The sequence below is a fragment of the Phyllostomus discolor genome, chromosome 2 (assembly GCF_004126475.2).
Source record: "Phyllostomus discolor isolate MPI-MPIP mPhyDis1 chromosome 2, mPhyDis1.pri.v3, whole genome shotgun sequence".
NCBI lineage: Eukaryota > Metazoa > Chordata > Mammalia > Chiroptera > Phyllostomidae > Phyllostomus > Phyllostomus discolor.
Genome location: NC_040904.2, coordinates 167,897,784 through 167,925,515, shown reverse-complemented (window position 1 = coordinate 167,925,515; position 27,732 = coordinate 167,897,784). Strand labels below are relative to the sequence as shown.

General features: G+C 37.6%; 1 protein-coding gene across 1 annotated transcript in view; it reads right to left on the bottom strand.

Moving 5' to 3' along the window:
* The window catches only part of SENP1 (SUMO specific peptidase 1), a 55,236-nt gene that overhangs the window by 3,567 nt on the left and 23,937 nt on the right, over positions 1–27,732 (bottom strand). The window contains 10 exon segments of the mRNA XM_028531749.2: positions 129–213; positions 1,128–1,207; positions 2,365–2,568; positions 16,383–16,514; positions 18,122–18,277; positions 18,510–18,594; positions 19,431–19,469; positions 22,998–23,052; positions 25,849–26,132; positions 26,214–26,317. Coding sequence (XP_028387550.1) covers positions 129–213; positions 1,128–1,207; positions 2,365–2,568; positions 16,383–16,514; positions 18,122–18,277; positions 18,510–18,594; positions 19,431–19,469; positions 22,998–23,052; positions 25,849–26,132; positions 26,214–26,317 — 1,224 coding nt within the window.

The window sequence follows — 27,732 nt, the reverse complement described above, 5'->3', positions numbered from 1 at the left end:
GGAACCACGCCAAGCCAAAGTCAGGCTAGACACTAAGATAGAGAAGGTCCGTGGGAATCAAGCAGTTAAATCCTTTTTTGCCAACGACCCTAATGTTGGAATTTTTATCCCATCAAGATAAAATGTACCTGGCTTTTCTTGCTGCAGAGCTGCCAGCCATTGGTGTCAAACTCTTTCCTTTTCTTGTCAATGCTTTCTTGCTTTAGGTATTGCCTAAAGATATTGGGAGAGAATGAACTGAGCTGTGGAGAACTCTGAAGACCGCTGCCACCCAAAGAGTGGCGCTGAGAATCCTTAGGAAGAGTTTTCATGGGCGCTTCCGAGGAACAGAGTATATAATGCTGGCTGGAGCATCTGTACACTGCTGGGCCTCTTCCGAACGTCCACAATTCACGCTCACCACAGGTCAACCCAAAAGACACATGGTCTCTGCCTCTGACACCCAGGTTTCTTCTACCTACTGTTCCTCCTGAAGAATGAGTTTTCATTCTTTTCCTTGGTTTATATGGTCCTTTAGAAATCAATCTAATGGAAGAAGAACGTTCCTCTAGCAATATTGAACTACTTATTTACTATTTTTAGTCTTGAGTCTCCTGTGCAAAAATGCAATCCAAATTAACAATTTGTCAAGTGCATGCTTCATACAGTGCTCTTCCTAAGTGCAAACTGCTCACCATTCTGGAACCTACCCACCTGTATAATACAGCAAGGGATAAGCATTTTGGAAAGAGAAACAGATGGCGTATAAAGAGATTTGCATTCTGGCTCACAGGTAAGCCACTAACTGATAGGATCTGGGCAAATCAAAATCACCCTGTGGGTCTTGGTATCTTCATCAGAAAAAGTAGGAAGTTGGGTTAGATGATTTCTAAGTAGTTTCTACACTGATGTTTATACCCACTATATTTTAGTGTACTAGGATAGTAACTGTTTGCATTAGGGCATATATTTGGTATTATTACATTACCATTAAACTTTACTTACTTAGACATAAAATATCCAGTTTTACTTAACATGAAAATCTCCTTTATTAATCAGTCCACTGAAGGCACAAAAGAGCTGAGTTCAACAGCTGGAAAACCATATACACCGACACTAAACTCTTCTGTCCTCAACTCCTTACTTACAAGAGGATCCTGCAGGCTTCGGTGTTCATCCCGCCCATAGAGTCGTAATAGGTGATACTCTTCTTTCTAAAGTCTACAACCTAGGAATACAAACAAACAAACAAACTGTGTTGATGATGTGAAGAAGACTGGTTTCTCAGCTTTTCCTTCCCTGAAATCTTTCGCCAGATTGCCTGTGAAATCATAACAAGTTTGATTAACTGACACTTCACATTACGCCACACTTAATCTGCAGAAGACAGAGAACAGGGGGAGTATTTACATAGAACTATAGTGGGGGCTGATCAACTGGTGGCCCCATTAATTCCCCTAAAACCTTTTTCTGTATTCAGGGTCCCCACCTACAATGTGGGCAACAGTGAAGACACAACATATTCTCCAAAGAATGTAAATTGACTAAGATTATTTCCACAGTTTCAGAAAGATAGTAACAGATTCTGGGTATTATTTAATCACCTGGAGAATTTCCTTTGGCTTTACGCTTTTTAAAGTGTAATTCACAATAGTCTGTGAAACAACTCTTATACTTTCATTAATACTTTAAGCTAATATATCCATGTTCTCAGAGTCATAAAAATATTAAGTTACTAAGTATGCAAGGAAAGTCATGATTAGGGAGAAAGGAATAGTCACAGGACATGAATTGGCAGCATCATTAAGAAGTCACTTTTTATGCAAGTTTTAATAAGCTGAGCTAAGGTTTTATTTTGATTCTCCTGCCTTGTAGTTTATTGATGTTCTTAAAAATAATCCCAAAATTGCCAAGCATCATCTCTCTAAGTAGAAGTGAAAGAAATAAGGGATCTAACTAAAAAGTCCTCTGTAGAAATCCCTCTAACAGAGGGAATTGTTTTTGTTTAGGGAAATACCATGAAGACACATGTAGGTTTTAAAAGATGGAACAGAGGGGCTGAAAAGACAGATCCAGTAGAGGGATTATTGAATTTCTCTGCGTAATAGAGAGGATGGTAGTGTAAAATAAGAAAAGTCACTTTTTCTCCCCATGCTTTGCCTGAGGCTCCTTAGACTTATAAGTCCTTTTTAAATATTTCCAGAAAAGGAAATTCCACAGCTTTCTTAAAAGTTCTAAGTATTTATCTATCTGATTTTTAGCCAAGGAAACCCTACTCTTCTTTCAATCACCAAGTGAAGATGTAGAACTAATACTCACTACTCTGTATATTCTATAACTACAGAAATTTCTTTTAAATTTTATAAAAAACAAAAGGGTACTCACAGCAAGACACCAGTGCACTCCCAGGTGAATGGGCACCAACAGAATGTCAGCAGAAAATACATCCACTTTCTTTGTCCAGCGTTTCACAGCCTGGTAACCAGCTGTTTTTAACTTAGTGAAAAAAAAGGTATTAAATGCATGTACACTTGGCAATCCCTTCTCTTTACTTCGCTCCATCAGCATATTCATGTAGAAATTGATGATCTGTGGAAAGAAATCATATGTATTAAAACAGACGTGCAGGCCTTTCCTAATACTTGTGTTATATGAAAGGAAAGCAGCTGCTGTATTGTACAGCATATGCCACTGTTCCCTCATCATTCAGTTCAGACTCGAACACCCAGCAGCCTCATGTTCCTATAGCGAATTCTGACTAGCAGGGAGGAGAACTGAGATGGTTATAACTAGTGAAAACAAAAAGCTGAGATGATATATATGATGGGGTAGGGACCCAGATGCTGAGCAGAAGACTGAGGATTAGTTTAAAAGACTGCAGAACGAGGAGGAAGAGATCCTTGAAGGTGAGACTTAGAGGAAAACGAAGGAGGACAAGCAGTTTAATGAAGTACATTAGTAGTAACTTTAACCTTCTGGGTCTTTGTGAACAATTTAAATAAATCTTGAGATTAGTTACAGTCTAGTGTTAAAAGACTAAGACCAAGAATTCAGTTCTTCTATGTGGGTCACCTGGTTTTACCCAAAGATAGAAAACTCTGCTTCAGTGCTCAAGACTGCCTTTTAGCCCAATAAGCTCCCTTGAAGAGGCAAACTGCTTTGGCTTCAAGCAGACTTGAGTGACAGGGGAAGTCATCAATTATACTGGACAAAACACCTGTAAACTGACAGTAGCTCAGCAATGTCACTTTTTATAGAGACACACTTGAATGTAGTACAAAAACTTATGTAACACGAGACCTGAAAGTCACAGACATGAAGATTAAAATTACCCCAGAATCTATAGTTAGCTTTCTCATTTTTGTTGATTCCATTTATGACTTCAATGTCAAGTGTAAGTGAAAGAAATTAAAATGCTTGATATAGGAAATAAGTGACTTTTTCTGTTAATGAAGCAATGTGTTCTCTAATAGTGACTATGCTGTCTATGGTGCCTTTAGGTCCAGGACTCCTTAGTGCTGAGGTCTGAAAGTTACTGGGCCGGAAGTTACTGCATCCTTACTTTATGTGGTCAGATGAGGCCAGGCCAGTGTCTGTCAACTGCAAGGAATGAATGGGCTAACTGATCCACAGCTTGGAAATATGACTAAGAAAATAGGCACATTTTTCAGAATGCTTTTTGGGGAATGGGAAAATGCCCCCGGCCTTTGACAAATATTTACACATTAGGATGCCAGAGTAATGAGCTACTGCCCAACAGTAGGCAACTACATACCCGGGAGGCAGCAGGGACTACTGCCAGGAACACACCAGAGCATGGTCTAGACTAGAGAAAGGGCCTATAGATGGGGATGCCTAGGCAGTTGCAGGGAAACCACACTTGCCATGAGGCAGAACAAGGTGGGGAGGGGAGGCTAGGGGTGAAGACAGACACTGTTCTGTCTGTATCTCTGAAGACTGAGCAATAGGCCCAGCAGGCCCAGGACTCAGATTGCAGCTAATTCTCTGTCTAGTGTGATGCCCAATTGATAACTAGAACTCAGTTATTTTAAATAATGATAATGATCAAGACACAATTAGGATTACAGATTTCTCAATCTGGTTTCCAATCTAACTCTGCCCCCAAGGATAATGGTGCTAATACTTCTAGGAATGAAGGCAGCCAGGAATACAGGAGGGTCTGCCCAGCAAGCACACATTTTCAGGCTGTAAACTACATTACACAGTGAGAGAAAGTAACAGCAAGGTCACTGATTCCTCTGGTATTCTCCCCACTTCACAATATTAGCCATGTTATGAGGCTAAACCCTTCAGTCCAAGAGGTGAAGTGAATAGGCAGATACCTGCCAGTCACTCGAAGCCAAACCTTCCATGGGGCAAATTATCTATTTTAACAGGCAGTAAGGACTCAAGGGAAAGGTGAAAGGAAATCAGGCAGAGGGTAAGGACAATCAAGCACATGATAGCCACAAAGATATCTCTTCCCCAGGTGCCCATAAAAGTAATTATGACCTTTGGGATAATTACTCTGAAGTAAAAAAGGATGACATGAATGAATACCATCTCCACACGACTAGCCCAATTTTTACAAGGAAAGAGTTCTCAGAGCAATGAAGTTTAGCTAGACTTAGCCAGACTTGTTTGGTTTACTTTTATTTTTATTTTTTATTTTTAAAGAGTTGACTATAAAGCTAAAGACCAACCCAGGTGAACAGAAGTCACCATACCTATAAGGAGCCTTCTTCCATGCTTTAGCTCTGCCTCCAACAGATGTTTCTCCACGGAGAAGGAAATGGTCTCCTCCAAAGTCAGCTTATTAATTAGCTCTAAGGAGTAATGTGGGTTTTTTTCATTTCCCTGTATCCCAGTAGGAGGGAGTGTGGTGGCCTCAATGTTCCCTCCTATTAGCTGAGAATGTATAATCTGACATCTGAGGCAGATTTTAGACCCAAGTTTCTCCCCTCAGTTTTTTTGCTATTATTCTGTCCAAACGAGGAAAATTGGCCATAATTCAGCCAAGACACAATTCCATAAAAAAAATAAAAGCTAGGAATTAGAGAACAAAAAGAATCCTACATGTCATCTCACAGAGGGGGGCTGAAGATGAAGGAAAAAGAAATGAGAGAAGGGATCACAGTGCTTAAGATGAAAATCGAGCAGAGATGTGTCAGAGCGTTTCCTTGTATTTTATGAAGGCAACAGTCCCTCCCCTCCCACAGCAAGAGCCTTGCTGCACACAAGACTGGCAGCTCCAGGAGATTTTGAGCTCCCTCGGAAATAGGGAGCTAAAAGTAGCAAATCAGGCACAGGGCGGATTTGTCTTGCCAATATATCAGCACCTGAGCGTGACCACAGGTGTTAGTCCACTTGTCACTCTCTGGGACCCACACTTGCCTCTGCTTGCTTGCTGCGGCTCCTGGTGCCTAAGGAGCTGCCCTTCCTGCTGCCTTCGCGGCCTCGGCCATGAGCGCCTGCTTGTCTATGCAGCCCCGTTTGGGGGCAGGACGGCTGTTTATAGTGTCTTATTCCTTTGTGATTTTATTTGAAGAGCTGCCAGGCCCAAGCTGAAACAAAGCTTCTCTTTAAAAGAAAAGCCTACAATGTTTTCAAACTAACGACTCAATCCTTTTCCTGTATGTTACCACAATGACATAAATGGCCACTACTATTTGTATCTCCTTCTTACCTAGTAAACCAGCCAAGCCATTGTTTTCTCATGCATTTAGAAGTAAAACATCTCCCTTAGTAGTCTTCACTTTTAACCCTTCCCAATTTTACATTCTGAACCATAATAATTGGCTTAGGAAAAAAATGTTCTTGGAGTCTTGGGCATGATGGTGCTCCTGAGCAGAGACCAATGTAATTTTAGGGAAAACAAAGCTGTTTCCCCTATTTTACCTCTTTAGATTTTTCATTTTGATCTTCCATTCTGATTTTTAAATTAAATCTATCCTAGCCAACCACAAAGCCCAAAAGAATAACCAAGCAGCAGCACTTGAATATCATGAGCAAGAAGGTCATTCACTTCTAAGATTTAAACTAATAATATTATAAAAACCAAAACAGCAGACTTCAGGAAAGTAATGTGTATTGCATCCCTCTGTGAACATGTACGCAGAATTTTTTTCACATGCAAATTTAAGCAAAAATCATTAGAATTACTGCTGAAGTTTTAGAGAAAGACAGGCAGGTAACACCTATTTTTATGGAGTCATGACAACTGTTAATTACAATTCTGTGTTATCCCACATGAATCCCTGGTTAATTAAAAGGACTAGTTCTATTAAGAAACACTTTAATGATGTGGAATCTGCCAATGACTCATGTTAGAAACAATAAAACTTCCATTCTGATCATTTTATTCCACAAGGAAGAGTGCACAGCATACGGTAGACCCAACATATTGCCTTAACTAAGTTATCTCATTTTGCCTAGTTTTTTTCTCTTCTTATGCAATCAATTTTTATTCCCTAAGGAAAATTTATTTCCTGTGTCAGGTTTGTCTCGATGGAATTAATGTTTTGCAAGCTGTTTCCTCTCTTTACTAAGCATCACTTAAATTTATCTCTTTCTTGGAAACAATTAGAAAGCTATGACCACTACCAATTTCCCATTTCCATCAAAGATTTGTGTTCTGAAAGTCAGAATGCCAGACAAAGAGTTATGTGCTCTGATTCTAGACCCCGATTCTGCAGTATAAATCAGGTGACCTTGACATATGAGGCCTGTCTGGAAAAAGTCCAGCCATTGTTTATATAATAAGAATGGTTTGCATGACATTGATGTAACCTGGCAGCCAAGGAGTAGACTGGAATGCACATGTGTGAACAACGACTATTCCACTGTACTAGTCAGTGGGGGCAGTAGATGCCATTGAGTGAAAGTATGTACTATGTGGCTGTTGCATTCAAAATGACTGAGGGAGTAGACAACGAACCTGCATCAAAATTTGCATTAAGCTTGAACATTCCTTCATGGAAACTATTCCGATGTTTCAGAAGGCCACAGCTATGGGCAACTGGTGACTGGCAGCTTCAGCACAACAACATGCCAGCTCATGCATCATGTTTCTTACAGAGATTTTTGGTAAAATATCAAATCACCCAGGTGACTCAGCTCCTCTACAGCCCAGATATGATACCCTGTGACTTCTGGCTTTCCCCAAAACTAAAATCACCTTTGAAAGGAAAGAGACTTCAGACCATCGATGAGATTCAGGAAAATACAATGAGGCAGCTGATGGCTACTGGGAGAACTGGGTGAGGTCCCAAGGTGCCTACTTTGACAGGGACTGAGGCATCATTGTCCTATGTACACTGCTTCTTGTATCTTGTATCTTCTTCAATAAATGCCTCTATTTTTTCATTGTATATGGCTAGACACCTTCTGGACAGATATGTACATCCTTGCTAAAGTCATCTTACTTCTCTGCTAAGGAAGTAAGGAAGTAAGGAATCAAGGAAGAATTCTTTCTCTACACACAAGGCTACGATGAATTAGCTGTATAGCTAAGCTTAATAGCTAAGACATCTCTTTTCTTTCAAAGATGAGACTTTACAAAATAGGCAACTAGTCTTCCTGTAGCTGTGTCATTCATGTTGTCACAGTCTGCTATGTAGATTCTACCTTAATTCCTTCTGCACCCATATTTGTTACAAGTCTTTCCCTCGTGTCTTTTCCCCAACCAGTAAAGTTAGATATACAGTATTCCAAAATATTCTAAGAGTCTAATGCGTTTGCATTTTGGAAACAACCTCTACATGGTATGAACCCCATAGTACCTTGTTTAATTCTGCAATTAACTAATCAAATGTCTTTCAGAGATATTAAAAACTGAAAGCATTTCCACTGTTCTTCATTCCTTTGTATAAATTAAATTTTCTACCTGTTTTCCTTCTGCCTGAAGAACATCCTTTAGTATTTCTTATAGTACAGGTCTGCTGGAGATCAGTTATCTCAGCATTTGTTTGTTTGAACAGTATAGCCTTCTTTTTGAAAGATATTTATTTGCTAGGTATAGTATCCAGGTTGCCAAGTTTCTTAAAAATTCCTTTAGTACCTTAAAGATGTAACTATACTGTCTTCTGACTTACATGGTTTCATAAAGATTTTTGTCTCTCTGTGTATTAATAATCTATTTTCCTCTAGTTACTGTTATTATTTTTATCTTTTTAAAATTATATTTTAATAATTATGCTCCTACAGTTGTCCCAAATTTCCTCCCTTCACCCCCCTCCACCCAGCAACCCACACTCAGGCAATCCCCACACCACCGTTCATGCCCATGGATCACGTGTATAGGCTCTTTGGCTACTGAATTCCCTATGCTGTACTTTACATCCCCATGGCTATTCTGTAACTACCTATTTGTACTTTTTTTTTTTTAGAAAGTCACCTTTCTTTTTTTTTTTAAAGATTTTATTTATTTATTTTTAGAAAGGGGAAGGGAGGTAGAAAGAGAGAGAAACATCAATGTGTGGTTGCCTCTCACATGGCCCCCACTAGGGACATGGCCTGCAACCCAGGCATGTGCCCTGACTGGGAATCGAACCTGCGATGCTTTGGTTCACAGCCCACACTCAATCCACTGAGCTACAGCAGCCAGGGGCTCCTATTTGTACTTCTTAATCCCCTCACCTCTTCACCCATTTCTCCATACTCTCCTACCATCTGGCAACTATTAAATGTATCCATAATCCTGTTGCCACTCTTCTTGTTTGCTTAGTTTGTTTTTTAGATTCAAATGTTGATAGATATGTATTTTTGCCATTTTATTATTTATAGTTTTGATCTTCTTTTGTTTAAATAAGTCCCTTTAACATTTCATATAATAATGGTTTGATGATGATGAACTCCTTTAGTCTTTGCTTATCTGGGAAGCTCTTTATCTGCCCTTCAATTCTAAATGATAGGTTTGCTGGGTAGAACAATCTTGGTTGTAGACCCCTGCTTTTCATGACTTTGAATATTTCTTGCCAATCACTTCTAGCCTGCAAAGTTTCCTTTGAGAAATCAGCTGATAGTTTTATGGGAATTCCCCTGTAGGTAACTAACTGCTTTTCTCTTGCTGCTTTTAAGATTCTGTCTTCAACCTTTGGCATTTTCATTATGATGCATCTTAGAGTGGGCCTCTTTGTATCCATCTTTTTTGGGACTCTGGGCTTCCTGGACTTGCATGTCTTATGTTCTTCACCAAATTAGGGAAGTTTCCTTTCAAGTAGATTATTTTTTTCAAGCAGATTTCCAATTTCTTGCTCTTTCTCTTCTCCTTCTGGCACCCCTATGATGCGAATATTGGAACTCTTAAAGTTGTCCCACAGGCTGCTTATACCATCCTCATTTCTTGGGGGGGATTCTTGTTTCTCCGTGTTCTGACTGGGGTTTTTGCTTCCTTATGTTACAAAACATTGATTTGATTTTCAGCTTCATCCACTCTACTGTTGTTTCCCTGTAAACTGTTCTTTATTTCAATTAGTGCATTCTTTGTTTCTGACTGGATCTTTTTTATGCTGCTGAGGTCCTCACTAAGTTCCTTGAGCATCCTTATAACTACTGTTTTGAATTTTGCATCTGATTGCTTATCTCCCTTTTGTTGAGCTCTTTTTATGGAATTTTAGTCTGTTCTTTCATTTAGGCCATGTTTCTTTGTCTCCTCATTTTGGTGGCCCCCTTGTGTTTGTTTCTATGTATTAGGTAGGCTGCTATGACTCTCTGTCTTAATGGAGTGGCCTAATGTAGTAGGTGTGTTATAGAGTCCAGTGGCATAGCCTCCCCTATCACCCAAGCTGGGTACTTGAGGTATGCCCTTTGTGTGGGCTGAGTATACCCTCCTCTTGTAGTTAAGCCTTCTTGCTGCTGGAAGGTCAATGGGAGGGATTTACCCAGGCCAGTCAACTGCAAGGACTGGCTGTGACCACTGACAACCAACTTCTGCCCTCTGGGGAGGATCAATTGTGCAGGGGCAGGTTGATGGTGTTCCAATGTGGTCCACAGCTGTCCATTTTGTGTGCACAGACTCTGGCCCTTCCCAGGTGGTGCAATCCAAGGCCACCCCCTACCTGTGTTCTGCCTGGGGCCGCCCTTCCAGGGCTATAAAACAATCTGAGATTGCTGCTACTTGTGCTGGGCTTGGAGATTCCCAGGCAAAGCCAAGCTGTGAATCTTGACTGGCTGCTGCTGGTGCCTGGCCTGGAGACACTTAGCATGAGGTACGTGGGCTGGGGTTTTATTGAGATCAGGTGTTGGTTGTTTGAGAGGAGTTAGAAAGTTGTGAAGTGTGATCCAAGAGCAGCCATTCATATGGAAAAGTCACAGTAAACAATTTGGGCGGGCCCATAAATTTTGTGGGATAGAGTCTCAAGGGATCTCCAGGGCAGGGCAGTGTTAGCCAGGTTGACGGCATCTCAGATATGGCAGCCACCTGCCAGTTCTGTGGCTCTGTGTGGGGAGGGCTCAGAAAAGGGACAATGGCCTCTGCCTGCCTTTCTGTTTGGGAGAAAGCTGCCCTCCAGTTTTTGCCTGTATGCCAGTCACTTCAGTTCCTCCCTGTACGCCACAGGTGCCTTGCAAGCTGCTAACCCAGTGCTGGAGCTCAGATGGAGTGAATGTAAGTCTATGTGTGAGTTCTTTAAGCAGAACTGCTTGGGACTCCAAAAGTTTCTTCTACCCACTCAATCCCCACTGGTTTTTGCAGCCAGAAATTATGAGGACTTCTTTATACTGGAACCCTAGTATAGGGGGCCTGGTGTGGAGCTGGGTCTCCTCAATCCTGAAATATCCCTCCTGATTTTTTATCCACCACATGTAGATGTGGAACCAGCCTGTTCCGCATCTCTGCCCCTCCTACCAGTCTGGATGGATGTGGTTTCTTTAATTCCATAGTTGTCAGACTTCCATTCAACTTGATTTCTGATGGTTCTGAGTGATCGTTGTTCTATATTTTAACTGTAATTTTGATGTGGTTGTACAAGGAGTCGTGCCATGTTTACCTATGCTGCCATCTTAACCAGAAGTCTATTATTTTTTTTCTTTATTGCTGGTTTTCAGCAATTTGATTATTATATATTTTGGTGTGGTGTTTTTTCTACTTGGGGTATGCTGAATTTCTTGGACCTGTTACTATAAATTTTCAAATATGGAAAATCTTCCACCATTGTTTCTTAATTTCTTGTGACAGCCTTTTTACCACACCTTTCCTTCTATGGCTCCAATTACATGCTCAGATTGCCTGATATTGTTCCATGGTTCACTGATGCTCTAGTAATCTTTCTTTAGCGCCTTTTTGCTGAGTTTCACCTGGATGGTTCCTTTGCTCTATCTTCAAGTTCACTCATTTCTTTTCTTCTGCAGTGTCTAATCTACTAATAATTCCCCATTATGTATGTTATAATTCAGGTACTGTATTTTTCTATAAGTTTTTTTTTATATCTTCCATTTCTCTTCTCATAATGTCTATTTTCCCTTACCTTCCTCCATGTATGAAATATGTTTATATCTGTTTTAATATCTTCTCTGTGTTAAATCTATCATTTTTTGTCATTTCTGGGTATTTCTCGTGAATTTTCTCCCCTTGTAATAAGTTGCATTTTCCTTTCACTTTGCATGCCTGGTAATTTCTGACTGGATGCTGGATACTGAGAATTTCATGTTGTTGAGCTTTGTTACCAGAATTTGTTGTATTCCTTTAAATATTGTTGGGTTTTCTTGTGTGATATAGTTAAGTTACTTGGAAGTTTCAAGTTTTTTTTTACCGTAAGTCCAGAGCAGCCTTTATTCTAGGGCCAGTTTGGCCCCAATCCTCTTTTGAGGACTCTAGTCAATAGATGCCCTTTGACTTCTCCATTCTTGCTGGTTGGAACATTATTCTTGGTGCCTGTTTTAGCTCCAAAGCTTGTTCTGATTCGTTTTTCCTCACAGTTCCCAGTCTCTGGTAGTTTCTTCCCAAATATATCCAAATGGATACTCAATGGAAGATTGAAGGAGGGCCCTCTGCACATTTCTGGAGCTTTCTCTCTCTACAGTAACCTCCCCTCCAGTATTTGACCTCACGAATCTTAGCCACTTTTCCTTCCCAAACTCTGAAGTCTCTGTCTTCTCCTCTCAGCAAGACTGTCAGGCACTGTTAGGTTTTACCAGCTCTCTGCCCTCAATGTACCACCCCAGTAAACTGGGGAAATCACAGACTCATCCCTTTCATCCCCCTTCTCTAAAGGATCACTGTTATCCAATGTCCAAAAATTGATGTTTTCATGTTTTGTCTTGTTTTCAAGTTGAAAGGGTAAATCTAATCTAATTTACTCTATCATGACCAGAAGCAGAAATCAGATCCATTTACTTGTATGTCTGTATTTCTAAGATAATCTGATGCCTTTTAAAACAATTCTTGGGCCCTCTAAGCAGCAGGATCATCAGGCCATAAAGAGAAACACAAAGCCCAAAGCAGTTCTCTCCTCAGGATGATTAACCTAGAATCTTAGAGTTGGAGTTGGATTCCAGAAATTATCCAATTCAATCTCCAGGAATTAATAAATAATTTTTAGTACTGATACCCATTTAAAAATATTTCCATTTGTTTCTTCATAATTTTCAATCTACTTTTGCAACTAATTCCTCCTCTCTTTAACCCTATTATCCTTCCCTTAATAAGATATTTACATTTTTAACTGATCACCAGACTCAGTAGAGAAACCCCCATCTACAATGTCCCTGATGTTTACCAGCCTTCCTTTTGTATTCTTTACAAGGCAGCCAGTCCCCACATTCCATTTCTGCAATGTTTCATTTTCGTTATAGTAAGATAAAATGTCAATCCTGTCAATCATTAGTTCTTTGAAGTAATAAAGAATTTAACTATTGACCCATACAAAAATATGTTTAAAAACATATTTTAAAACCTATTGTGTGGCTCTGGCCAGGTGGCTCAGTTGGTGAGAGCACTGTCCCATGTACCAGCAAGTCACGGGTTTGATTCCCGGTCAGGGTACATTCCTAGGTTGCAGGTTCATTCCCTGGTTGGAGCACATACAGGAGGCAACTGATCAATGCTTCTCTCTCACATTGATGTTTTTTCTCTCTCTCTCTTTCTCTCAAAATCAATGAACATATCCTTGGGTGAGGATTAGAAAAAAATGCCTATTGCATGAACAGGCACTGTGCCCTACTCTTCTTTTAGGAGAGAGACCAGAGAAAGGGTAGCTTAATGGATTTCTGTACATAACTCGAATACAAACTTCTGGATTTTATTTTCCTTATAAACTAACTATGATCCCTTTTACTTCTAGAATCTTATATTCCTTGTCTAAAAAATGGTAAGAATAATTTGTCAGTCACCTTATTTTGGAGAAAGTTTTAACACAGCCTATAAAAGTGACAGGAGGTACAAAAAGAAATGGTTATTAGTGAAATCATCTATTTGAGGAAGGAGAATAGGATTAAAGAGAGGACAAATTACTTGCAAAAAGACTGAGACTTCACAATTGAGAGACAGAAATAAGTATTTTTAAATGAGTACAAATACTTAAGGATACCTACTAATTCCCCATCAGGATGTTAGCTTCTAACAGGCAATAACTTCATAAGCCTGAGAGGTAAGGTACTTTGAAAATGGTGATTTTTATTTAATTTATTTTTTAAATGGTGCTTTTTAAAATGGTTCTCATCATCATCATGGACATGTGAATTGGTACCTGCTTTCAAGGTTACCATTTTTCTGAACTCAGAAGACAAGTACTCCCCATAAGTTATGGGTAGGCTTGACAGAGATAAAGTAGAAGAAAGAATCTTTCCTTCGCCTCATCTCTTCTAAATAATGTAATTTCCATTAACTCTGCTTGCTAAAAATCCAACCTCTGATGGGCCCAGGGAATGGAAAATATGTCCTGATGAATGCTGCCTCTGTAAGGGATCTTACTGAGGTAACTGTCACAGTAAATAGCAAGAACTCAGTGCATAGCCTACTCACTGCTGCCCCCTAGAAGGTTTTGCATAACTTACAATAAACAGGCTGCATTCCTGTGGAATACCTGACCCTGTCCCATTTAGCAAGAGCAGGCAAAAAATGGCAGGAGACAGTAAATTAATGTCTCTAAATCAAAAATACTCAATTGGTGGATACTTTTGACTGTCCTTGATTTTCATTTTGCCCCTTGATTCGGTAAGCTCTTTATTTTCTATTATTTGATCCAATGTTCTAATATCACGATTCTAAAAGAAGTAAGGGCGGTTTCCCCTAAAGCAAGACGGTATCAAATCATACCTTCCTTACTATTCTTGGTCAAAGATATTATTCATGGAGTGATGAAAATTTGTATCTTATAAATTCACGAGTGGCAAAGAGAACAGAGCTAGTCAAACTGGTCCCAGAACAAAATCAACATGCTGGGCGTGATATATGGCTCTCAAAATCCATACCTCTAATCCTAAAACAGGATCCAATTTAACATTCTGAGGCAGTATGATATAGTACATAAGACCCAATGCTTGAGTCTTGTCTCTGCTACTTATTAGCCACGTAAGCCTGCAAGTTTCTTAATCTTTCTATGCTTAATTTTTCTATGCCTTCTACAAGAAAGATTCGAGATTTTTATCATCTTTATTTTCTTCATCTATAAAATAGAGATGATAAAATTATTGAATCTACCTCCAAGGGTTGTGGTGACCATTCCATGAACAGAAAACAAAAAACACTAGAACAGTGCCTAACATGAGGTAAATGCTCAACAGATGTTGTTAGCCAATATTATTATTGGGGTGGCCAAAAAGTTCATTTTTTTCTCCGTAAGATGGCTCTAGTAGCACTTAGTTTTCTTTAAAAAAATTCATTCAAAACAATTTTGTTAGATTGTATTGTGACAGCTGTCATATCAGCATGCATTTGAAAAAAATTTATTAAAATAGGTGAATTTTTGTGTAGCCATTTTAATTTTGAAGGTGGAAGGAAATATGCAACATTTTTGGCATATTATGCTTTATTATTTCAAGAAAGGTAAAAATACCACTGAAATGCATAAAAAAGATTTGTGCAGTGTATGGAGAAGGTGCTGTGACTGATCAAAAGTGTCAAAAGTGGTTTGCAAAGGTTCGTGCTGGAGACTTCTCACTAGTTGGTGCTTCATGTCAGGTAGACCAGTTGAAGTTGACAGCGATCAAATCGAGAATTAATTGAGAAAAATCAATGTTCTACCATGTGGCAAACAGCTGACATACTCAAAATATCCAAATCAATAAAGTTACCAGTGAAAAAAGTGTCTTCTATTTTATGAAAAAACACACATGGGCTTTTTAGCCAACCCAGTATTTGGAAGGTCCTTAGCATACAAAACCAGGATATAGGTATGTAGACTACTTAGTGCTTCCTATACTGAATATATAAAAATCCTCCACAGTTGGGAAGTTTGAGTGCACTCAAAATAACAGGCAGGAATGCTGCTAGTGGGCCTAAAAAAGGAGGCAGGTACTTAGGGAAAGAAAGCAAACTGTTTTCTTTTTTTGCTGTGAAAATATCCTTCTCAAATAAAACAAACTCTTATAGGTATTATGGATAGGACAGATCAGTTTAAGTAATCAATTTACTTAAAATAATTAGAACTCTTAAAAGCTGAGGGCCATAACATTTTTTGACCCAACACATTAAATATTTAATAATGTAACTTTTTCAATGGTAGTTTTAAAAATAGGCTATTTTAGAAAGCTTATAACTGATAACCTAAGTGACTTAGAACAAGCAGAGATAGAGGGGAAGTAGAAATGGAATCCTACATGGAAAGTATTCCTTCATGCTACAGCTTGGTCAGCTATAAATTATTTTCTCCAAACGTGTGAATTGCAGGATAAGTGCCATAAAGACAGTGACAATACTAATGAGTAAATGTCCTCTCCCTCAGTGTCCAAATTCTTAATATATAAAAAGGTAAATCAGCAGTTCTCAGACTTTAAGTTAAATCAGACTATAAAGTATATAAAAATCACCTTTTTTTAAAAGTACATTTCTATCACACTGCTTCATACTTATTCAGAATTGAGAACCTGTAACAGCTGATTCTGATGCAGGCCATCCACTTTTAAGAAACAGTGAGATAATGCCTTTAGTTACATATAAATATATATATATATTTTTTAATACATTTTTAAAGATTTTATTTATTTTTAGAGAGAGGGGAAAGGAGGGAGAAAGAGAGAGAGAAACATTGATGTGCCAGAGAAACATCAGTTGGTTGCTTCTCACATGCCCCCAACTGGGGACCTGGCCTGCAACCTAGGCATGTGCCCCAACCAGGAACAGAACCAGCAACCTTTCAGTTTACAGGCTTGCACTCAATTCAATGAGCCACACCAGCCAAGGCATGCCTTTAGTTTCCACTTAATGTTCACTTACTATCTGAATATAAAAACAGGTGCACGATTACCTCATCATTGAGCCAGTTCAGATGGTTTAGAGTTTGGATATCTTTGCGTGTAATGGTTAGGCGGAATGCTTCACTCAGAACTTCATCCTGGTTCCCATTACGAAATACATTCTTTATTTCTTTCTCCATTTCCTAGAGAACCAAGAGGGATTGGAGATTAAACATACATAGCTTTAGACACACGTTTCTCATCAAGCCCCACACAATCCCCAGACTATTTATTATTAATCTAATTATTATTAATCGAATTATTATTACCTAATTATTTATTAGGTATTACTTCTAACACATTTTGGTTTCTAGTCCTTCCAGCAGTAATCTTTGATTACTTACTTTCATCCCACTTTGGCCTCCTCTTTTTCAGCACAACAGTTCAGATCTTTGTTTCATACTGTTCCCACTATCAAATTTTCTAAGTCTATGAGAAGACCTAATTATATTTTATATTTTTGATCCAATTTCCTGAGAAATAGAATGAATGTTTCCCAAAAAGTAAGAAGGGAGTAGAGATGGTCTCTTTTAGATACATTTTCCTGAAATTTTTTGTTCTTTTTAATGTAAAACATGGAATTCAGCACTATATGTGTTATACTCACCAACTATGTGAGTTTTTCAAACAAAAGACTGGGTTTAGAAACAGATTACTTTAATATGTATAGACTTTATGTATTTTCCAAATCTTATACCAAGTTTTTATTACTTAATAGTAAAGCTCAGCTTACTGCATATGAAACACAAATTTCTTTTTTTAATAAGGTGAAAGGATTAGCTTAGGAATGATGGACAAATGCCTGCTTTTCTTTTTTTTTTAAAGATTTTATTTATTTATTTTTAGAGAGGGAAGGGAGGGAGAAAGAGAGAGAGAAAAACATCAATGTGCGGTTGCTGGGGGCTGTGGCCTACAACCCAGGTATGTGGCCTGACTGGGAATCAAACCTGCGACACTTTGGTTCGCAGCCCACGCTCAATTCACTGAGCTACGCCAGCCAGGGCGAAACACGAATTTATTCAATGCTTTTTCACTGAAGTTGCTAAAAGCCACCCATAATTCTTTCCTCAATGCTCAATACTCATTTAAAAATAAAGCCAAGACTGGGCTGTGATACAAATGAAAGCAGGAGTATGCAATATAATTTCTTCATTTTCCAAAAATATTCTCTTTGTTATGATTTTATTTATTTATTTTTAGAGAAAGAGGAAGGGAGAAAGAGAGAGAAACATTGATTGGATGCCTCTATCATGCGCCCTGTACAGGGACTAAACCCACAACCCAGGCATGTGACGTGACCAGGAATCCAATTGTTGACCTTTCGCTTTGTGGTACAATACCCAACCGAGCCACACTGGTGAGGGCCTAAATTTTACTTTTCAACTACAATTTATATTCACTATTATTTTATATTAATATCAGGTATATAGCATAGTCATTGGACAATCATATATTTTACAAAGTGTTACCCCCCAATACTTCCAGTACCCACCAGGCACCATACAGCTATTACAATATTATTGACTATATTCCCTATGCTGTACTTTACATCCCCATGACTATTCTGTAAATAACAATTTGTGCTTTTTAATCCTTCACCTTTCTTATCCAGTCCCCCAATTCTCCTCCCCTCTGGCATAATACAATTTAAATACCATACGTTCCATTACTTTTATGTTTTAAGTTCATATAAAGCATTGTTTCTAAACACAATACTTACTAGTGCAAAAATTTATATTATGTAATTTACCTCTGTGATTTCAGGAAATTCATCTTCACTATCAGTTAATTTACGACCTTTTTTTTCTGTTTCTTGGGCGATTGTGACAGGGATCTCCTTTTCAAGAGGTACACGAAGGCGCAGTTCCACTGAATCATGTACTGAATGTTCCTGTTCCTGCAATCTCTAAAAGACAGAACTTCAGAATAAGTGAGATAAAGAAATATGTTCTTTTTCTATGTAAACTGAGTAGTACTAGCAGGACAGATCAAGAACATTTACCACTTATCATGCAACGCTATGGTACCATTCTATCTTGCAATTACAACAGCTTTGACCCCAAAGACATGTAACTTTCCAAATTAGTTTCAACTTGGATATGCTGTTTAATTAGAGCCTTATCCCAACTTTTATTTACCTGGTTTTGAAGCTGTAATGCCAGTGCTTTTTGCTCTTCAATCTGGCGCAATCGTTCCCGTGCTCGAGAATCATAAACACTAGTTCTAGAAAACAAAGTGACACAAATGCACACCACTCTCTTAACATCAGCCCACTACTGATGAACACTGAGCAGTAAACATAAAACCCTCATATACAAAGTTTAAACTCCTTGTACTAACTTAACACTATACTTATATTTTGAGACAGAGTGAAAGCACAGTGTTATTGAAATTATCCTGTTTTTATTGAAATGATAAAAATTATTTGTTGCCAAATGTGAACAAGATGCCTTTCATGGATATTTGTAAACATGCAATCCTTTAAAAAAAAAAACATACTTCTAAGATTATGGAGAAAATTAAGCTTTATTTTGGAAATCCAAAAATGAGACTAAATCCCAAAGGAGAAAATATAAAATATTGAGGTTTTAATTCAATTATTGTATTTATGAACCAAAGGAATAATATGGGTCTATTTTTCCTTAAAAAAAAATCAAGACTGGAGGTTTGGACAACTTAAAGTGAGTCTTTAAAATTGAAGACTAAAAACTTTTAGTGATTTTATTAAACTCCAGAAATAGAAATTGGTCAATAAATTTGTTTTATCCATGTGCAAATAAAGGCATTTATTTTCCTCTCTAAATAACTGTTAATTTTGAAATATTTTTCACTTCAAGTTAGCTCCAACAATTGTTAGATTTAATAAACCTGAGCATAGAAATGTCCTAACACCAATAGAATTTTAAAACCCAATAACTTAAAAGTTGTTTTATAAGTGGCTATAAATAGTGAGTTTTTACTGACTAAACACAGGTAGGATGATTGGCTAGTTGATTTCTTCTAACTGAAATTAGGACATGATGGAGAAGAAAAAAATGATACCAAAAATAATAACTTACAATTCTTTGATCCACAGCTCTGCCTGGAAAAAAGTAGGACTATGGGTGGGAAAAGAAAAATATGATAAATGAGCAGGAGGCTATTGAGAAAATTCAAATATTGTTATCAAGAAAAACAATCATTTAGTAATTTACAAGAATGCTTTACAAGTATGGAATAAATACAAGAACCTGAATTACATAAAACCGTAGTTGGGAACTAAAGAAATAAAATGAGTCATTTGCATACATATCATTTTTTTCATAATAAAATATACTTTATTGATTGTATTACAATTGATTCTTACAGAATACATTCCTTGATTTTTGTCAAATTTCTGTATCCATAGCAACCTTTGGTGGCAACTGACAAGTGAGTATAGATCCAACATGCATGGTGGCTCATAGTTTCATTTATGTTAACAAGTAAGATGACAGTGAAACAATGACACATGTAACTTCACTTCAGTTGCTTGTCAACAATAATGTGAGCAGCTTCTTTGCTGAATCAGATAACAGCTTCTGAATACTGGAAGAATGTATCTTTAGTTTATCACGCTATTCACAATGTAATCCCTGCAGACATGACATACTTTTACTTGGCATTATTGATATTTTCTCCATCACTTTCTTAGAACTAGTCCATCAACAAAACAATAAATCAAGCCCTGACTGATGACGTGGGAATTCTCCATGATGTAAATGCTCCCACCACGGCCCATTTCAACCTACCAATGTGACATCACTGAATGCAAAGTTGGGAAGAGATGTGCAGTAGCACACAGTTCCATAGTATTTCTACCACAGAGTTACGATACCTTGAGAACATAGAACAATAAAATGAGTAGAAAATGATGACTTTTGAATATTTATTACCTTTGTTTTCAAATAGCAGCTGTTTAATAACTAGCTCTCAAAATTTGATTACCTCTTATAAGCTGCTGTGAGCTGGCTCCAATCCACTACGAAATAAGGGTGAGATTTCTGAACTTGCAGACAGGTGACTGCATTATGTCCCTGTTTTTATGCAGAAGCACCAATATGATATTCAGGTACATTTTCATATGTGCATAAAATGCAGCTTCTCTAAGTAAGAACATAGCAGTAATTTGCCTGACAAATGTGTCCTGTTCCTGGGCATCAGAATAAAGAGGAATTCCTAAACAGATGAGGTCAGATCCAATAGAACAGGTTTCCTATCAGGTCTCAGAAACTATTTATGACTTGTGCTCTTCGGCAGCTCTGAGTTTTGCATCAGGCGATATTCTGGCATGTATTCTGGCATTCTCTCTTGTGTTGCATCCTACTGACTTCAGCAAAACTGTTTTTGTACTTGGACAGTCTCCAGTCAAGAAACCCTCCTAAATACAATTGTCAAATTACTGTTTCTTACTTTTCTATTTGCTTCTATACCTGTACTATAGTTAAAAAGATGACACAAAGTTCAACAGAGAAATTAAGTTTAGCATAGCTCCTTACTTGCATGAGACCAACATTATGTGAAAGAGTACATCACTTATCAAGATACTACATTAAGCCAGAATATTACTCTTCCCAAATGGTTCAGATTGACAGCTTTATTAATGATTTAATCAAATCGTACAGGTTTTTAGAATTCTTCTTCTCAGTTTACTTGAATCAAAATATATCCAATCAACAAACAAAAGAGAAACAAAGTCAGAGACACAGAAAACAAACTGATGGTTGCCAGGTGGGAAGGGAATAGGAGGATGGGTGGGAAAGGTAAAGGGATTAAGAAGTACAAATTGGTAGTTACAAAATTGTCCATGGTGATGTAAAGTACAGCACAGGGAGTATAGTCAATAACATTGTAATAACTATATATGGTGTCAAGGGGGTACTTGACTTATCAGAGGAATCACTTCTTAAGTTATATAAACATCTAACCACTATGCTGAAACTAGTTTAATATTGAATGTCAACTGTAATTGAAAAAAATAAGCAGCTTGACATTTTAAAATAGTGTATTTGCAACAACAACAACAAAAATATATATATATTCAGCCCTGGCTGGCTTAGCTCAGTGGATTGAGCATGAGCTGTGGTGTGAACCAAAGGGTCACTGGTTCCATTCCCAGTCAGGGCACACGCCTGGGTTGTGGGCAAGGTCCCCAGTGGGGGCCACGTGAGAGACAACCACACACTGATGCTTCTCTCCCTCTCTTTCTCCCTCCTTTCCCCTTTCTAAAAATAAATAAATAAAATCTTAAAATATATATATATATATATATATGTATATATATTTTTCAACCAAAATGAAGTAGATACTGAAAATCCCCCCAAACAATCCATATCAAACAGCTAATGAGTCAATGAATGAACCAAAATGGAGAATCAGCAACACAACTCCATTCCAAAGATAGAGATCAATTCCATTCAAGTTGCAGGCATGTTAACTATATGTCCTAGGGCCTTTTGCTCTTCTCAAACTTCCTCATCTCCTTGCCAAGTCCTAAGTGAAGGATCTCTCACAGAAACAAATGAAAGAATAAACTCTTTTCCAAAGAAAATTTTAGATATGTAGAACAAAGAAAGAGAACACCAATGTGGGAGTTAAGAGACCGAGAACTCGTGGAGCTGTCCCTCATTATATTTTGTGACTTTGAGCAAGTCATTACCATGAGACTTAATTTTAGGATTTGTAAAATCTGCAGATTAGAATCCCTTTCAATTCTTAAATCTCTATAGTCTGTCCTAGTGAAAGTAAAAACAAGGGCTCAGAAGGTAGCCCTTGCTCCTTAACCTAGCTCTTAAGAATTAGTATTCCTAATCACAATTAGACTGGGGTTTGGCAATAAAAATGCTATTCTATTGCCTCCTCACCATCACTGCAGTTAATAAAGGGAGAGCATAAGAGGATGGAGCCTATCCCCTCGATGCAGTGAACAAATGACATAACCGACAGAGAAAGCCAGAGATCAGTGGTAGCAGTAAGGAGCTACTTAGTGCATGATACTAGAAACATGAGAACACATTTATTACACAGTGTAAAAAGTTGACAAGAATTATCCAGATGTCTAAAGGGTAGACAGCAAGGGAAAATCTATCAACTTAGAACAATACCACAAATGTAAACTGTTTGAGGTAAGAGATTTTGTTTTGTTCACTGCTGTTATCCCCAATGTTTGTACTAGCATCTGGCACACAGGCTACACATAAGTACTTGTTAAAGGAAAGAATGTGTGATAGGAAGAGAAGTTTATGAAGAAAGTGCTTTGTATACAATATTAAGAAGTTTGGGATTCTCTGTTTGATAAGCCATCCTTGAGGGAGTTTAATGAATGATCAGCTATGCATTTTAGATCATTCTGGTTACAGAATGAAAGACGGATTATAAAACAATGCAAAGAACAGATTTAAGGACGTGGTGGAAGACAGAATGAAGAACAAAATGGAGGCTGGAGCGAGGAAGACCACCTAGAAAGTTATTGAAATAATTCAAACAACACATGAAAGAGGTCTGAACTGAGGCAGTTTTAGTTTTATATTACATAACTCTTAGTAAAGAAACTATAATTAAAGAGAGGAGAAAGTATATGCTAATAACGTCCTTTTTCCAAAGTTTACCTGGGAGTTGGAGTATGGGAATCTTGCACTTTGAGTAAAATCACAGAGTCTGATCCTAAACAAAGAAACACAAGAGCATGTCATTACTGATAAAATTCCACACAGTTACACATTCTAGATGTCCCCAGTTTAGTTCCCACACTTTGTTATGTTCTATTTCCATAAAAATAACACTCCATAAAGATAAAGATAAAATGGAAGAGAAAGAGAGGCAGCAGGTCCATGTTCCCTGAGCCAAGAATGGGCTTAGTGGAAAGCTTGCCTCACAAATAAAGCAGCCTCTCTGAAATACGTTATATTGTTTTGGCCTCTACTCTTGGGCTGTGCTGGTTCTCTGTGCGTCCTCTTTCTGTTTCTGGGGAAGAAGAACATGCCAAGATATCTCAAAAATCTTTAGTTCATGAACTATCATGACAATGAATAAGGCGAAAGAGCAAAGAGGAAGGAAGAGGTGAAGGGGAGGGAGAGTGCAAGGGAAAAGAAAGCAGAAGGAAACAGCTATAGGAAAAGTAGCAGTCAGAAGTACAAACTCTGCCCCAGCTGGTGTAGGTCAGTGAAATGAGCACTGGCCTGTGAACCAAGGGGTTGTTGGTTCGATCTCCAGTCAGGGCACATGCCTAGGTTGCTGCCAGGTCCCCAGTGGGGGGGAAGCACGAAAGGCAACCACACATTGATGTTTCTCTCCCTCTCCTTCTCTCCCTCTGAATAGAAATAGTCTTTTTATTTTTTAAAAAAAAAGAGTAAATAAAAAGTACAAATTCTATCATTGCATCATTTTATTTTCTGTGTGATAAAGTTAAGAATCACATCCTTCTAAAGCACTGTGATTAAAACCTCACTTAAAATACTTATTAAATAATATAAGGAAAGTAAATGAACAGCTTGATGTGGTACATATGTCCCAGTTTAGATGTACTGAAGCACCAGCCATGTAATGTTTGTTTCTACGGTTGAAGGCTTTTTTAAAAAAATTGCAGTTCTTGTAAAACCTCACAGAATTTAATACAAGTTTTCATGAATATGTGTAGCTATATAATGACACCACCAACAATTTTAATTCCCCAGTAAGAATTTTAAGAAAGTGAAAAATAGATTAGAAAAAAAGTCAAATGACCCGAGGAAGGAGAACCTTAGAGATAGACCTATCAAAAGATCCCTAATGTCTAACTTAACCTAAGCTTTGCTTTAAGTTATATACCTAAATACATACCAAAAATACATACATAATAATACCTAAAGAGGAGGAAACTAAGAGGAAAATTATCACAGCAAAACCTTAATTAACTAGAATGTTAAGAGATGGAATATTTCCATTAGCTGAAAGTTATGAAAAAAAAAAAAACAAAACAACTTGTTGACCATTCTAAAATGTATAAATGCATTATACAGGTTTTGTAAGTATTACCTGATTAAGAACTTTTACTTCAAGAGGGTGGGTGGGGCAGAGGAGAGCAATAGGGGGAAGATAGGGACAACTGTAATGGAACAACAATATATATATTTTTTTAATTTTTAAAAAGATTTTATTTATTTTTAGAGAGAGGGGAAGGGAGGGAGAAAGAAGGGGAGAGAAACATCAATGTGTGGTTGCCTCTAGTGCACCCCCTACTGGGGTCCTGGCCTGTAACTCAGGCATGTGCCTTAACTAGCAATCATACCGGCAATGCTTTGGTTTGCAGGCCCACACTCAATCCACTTAGCTACACCAGCTAGGAAAATTATTTTTTTTAAGATTTTATTTATTTATTTTTAGAGAGGGAAGGGAGGGAGAAAGAGAGAGAGAAACATCAATGTGCGGTTGCTGGGGGCCGTGACCAGCAACCCAAGCATGTGCCCTGACTGGGAATTGAACCTGCCACACTTTGGTTCACAGCCCACGCTCAATCCACTGAGCTATGCCAGCCAGGGCTGGAAAATTATTTTTAATTAAAAAAACAACAAAACAACTTTTACTTCAATACTTAATTGATTTTCCAAAATTCTTAGAACATCAGAGTACAGAGGATACTTCAAAACATGGGTTTGAACTACACAGGTCCACTTACATGTGGATTTAAAAAAAAATAAATATTGTGATGTATTTTCTCTTCCATACGATTTTCTAAAAAACATTTTTCTATTGCTTACTTTATTGTAAGAATACAGTATGTAACATGCAAAATATGTTAATCGCCTGTTTATATATCAGCAAGGCTTCTAGTCAACAATAGGCCATTAGGAGTCACGTTTTGGGGGAGTTAAAAGTTGTGCATGGATTTTTGAGTACACAGGGTAGAAGCAGTCAGTGCCCCCCTAACTGCCTCACTGCTCAAGAGTCAGCTGTACTTTTCACTGTAAAAATACTAGAAATAGAGAACGTACTGAAGTAATTGACCTTAACTTAAACTGACTCCAGACTCTGCTTAGAAAGTTAAACTTTTAAATACTATGAGAGCCCTGGCTGGTGTGGCTCAGTGGACTGAATGCCAGCCTGTGAACCAAAAGGCCCCCAGTTCAATTCCCAGTCAGGACACATGCCTGACTTGTGGGCCAGGTCCCCAATTCTTACACAATGATGTTTCTTTCCCTCTCTTTCTCTCTCCCTTCCCCTCTCTCTAAAAGCAAATAAATAAAATGGTTTTTTAAATTAAATACTATATGAAATCATTTGCATCTCCATGTAAGAAAAAAGTTACTTATAAGTTTATTCACAGCATGGATGAGTGAATTATATGTATTTAAGTATTAATATGTTAATTAAGTTACATGTGCCTTACAATCTTGCATTATAATTCACATAGACCCAATAAATTGGTTATTAGGAAATATAGTTAAAGCATATTAAAATATAGTCATACAATACCATTTTTACCTTTGGATGGTGTGTCTGAAACTGGTAAATTATCTGGCTGATGTGGAAGAGAGTGGTCATGCTGGAGTTGACAGAGAGGATCAGGATCTTTGGATCCAAATGAAACATCTGGATTATAAGATGATAAGGAATATACACTGTGAGACAGCTGTTCCTGGGTAGTCAAAATGCTGGCAGATCCAGATGATGAAGAATCAGAGGCAATAATCTGAGCTGCACAGGAGTTTCCATTTTTAAACAGTGGGTCTCTTAAAGTATTCTTACTGGAACTAAGACATCGAGATCTAACAAGAGAAGAATATAGTTTCAATATCATATAACACATGTAGAATTAGACTCATTTGAAATGTGTCTCTGTTACTCACAGGTGTAAAGGAAAATGTGTGGTGGGTTTGGCTACTGAAAACTGTTTCCCCGTGACCATCTGTAGCAGCTGTCTGTAGATCTCTCTTTCTTCTTCTTGAACTGTCTATGAAAAGAAAAAAATCTTAAACACATCCAATCAGGTAAGTGTTTCCCAAAGTAGCATCTAGATTCCCAGAAGCCCTTCCAGAGCTCAGGCAGAGTCCTTAAGATAATTAAGAATTATGGTCCACTAAGGATATTCTAGAGAATTATAAAGGGGATATAAGAGAAGTTTAGTGAAGAAAATACCAGATAACATATTTTGGAAAATTATGGGGCATTATATATAAATAATAATGCACAGAAACTATAGGATGTAAAACCAGAAGGCCAATAGGCAACCATTTCTAAGCCAATTAATAGAGTCTCAGTAATAAAACATTTGAGGACCTCTAAATTGAGATTAAAAAAAAAAACCTTGATTCTTGATACCTGCTAGAAAAATCAAAAGTAACCAGAACAGTCAAGATCTGAGTGCGACATCTTGCTGACAGTTCTCTATGCCATTAGATCTTTAAGGGTATATTTTCCAGAGATAGTTTTTATCTGCAACACATATGTATTTACTTTTCATAACTCCCAGTACTGACCTTGGGGGAAAGTACATGCTCCATATGTTTCATTTATTCATTTACTTACTTAAATACTGACTATGCTACAGGTACTAGAGATACTGAACTGAATAAGATAAAGTTCCTGCCCTTACATTACAGTTAAAGGATTAAAAAACAAAAAAAACTAGTCAGGTAGTATAAACAAAATTATACATAGTAGTATGAACAAAATTATAGAAAGCAATGAGGGGGTAACAGGGGAACAGATTAAGACCTCTCTTAAACGGTGATATTTCATTAGAACCTAAGTAAAGGAAGGAAGTAAGTCAAAGAAATTTGTAAGAGTATGCCAGACAAAGGAAGAACAAATGGAAAAGCCCTGAGACAGGAATGTACTTTAATGTGTTCAAAGAGCAGAAAGGTCAGTGTGAATCAAGACCAGTAGGAAATGAGGTCACTTAGCAGAAAACCAGATTGCATTAGGCCTTGTAACCATGGTCAAACATCTACTCTAAAAGATCCCCTAAAGTAGCAATTCTCAACCTTTTTCATCTCATGGTACACATAAACTAATTAATAAAATTCTCTGGCATACTGAAATTTTATTTATATATACAAATAAATGAACACATCCAATATATTTTTATTTATAAAAAAATATATATACACCCAATGTGAAAAAGAATAGGTAAAATTTTGATTGATTTACCCAAAAAATCCCTAATAGTAATTACCTACCCTTTTTACTCCAAAGATTTCTGGAACCAAGAATTAACCAATCAGACACAACCTTATTATGGGATGTAGCCAATAAGATGCAACTCTATTATATGACCTACATATTTATAGTTCAAGATGGAATGCACACCAGACAGCTATTACTGTGTTGGCTGTCATCATTTTTTTTTTTTATTTGACAGTCTAA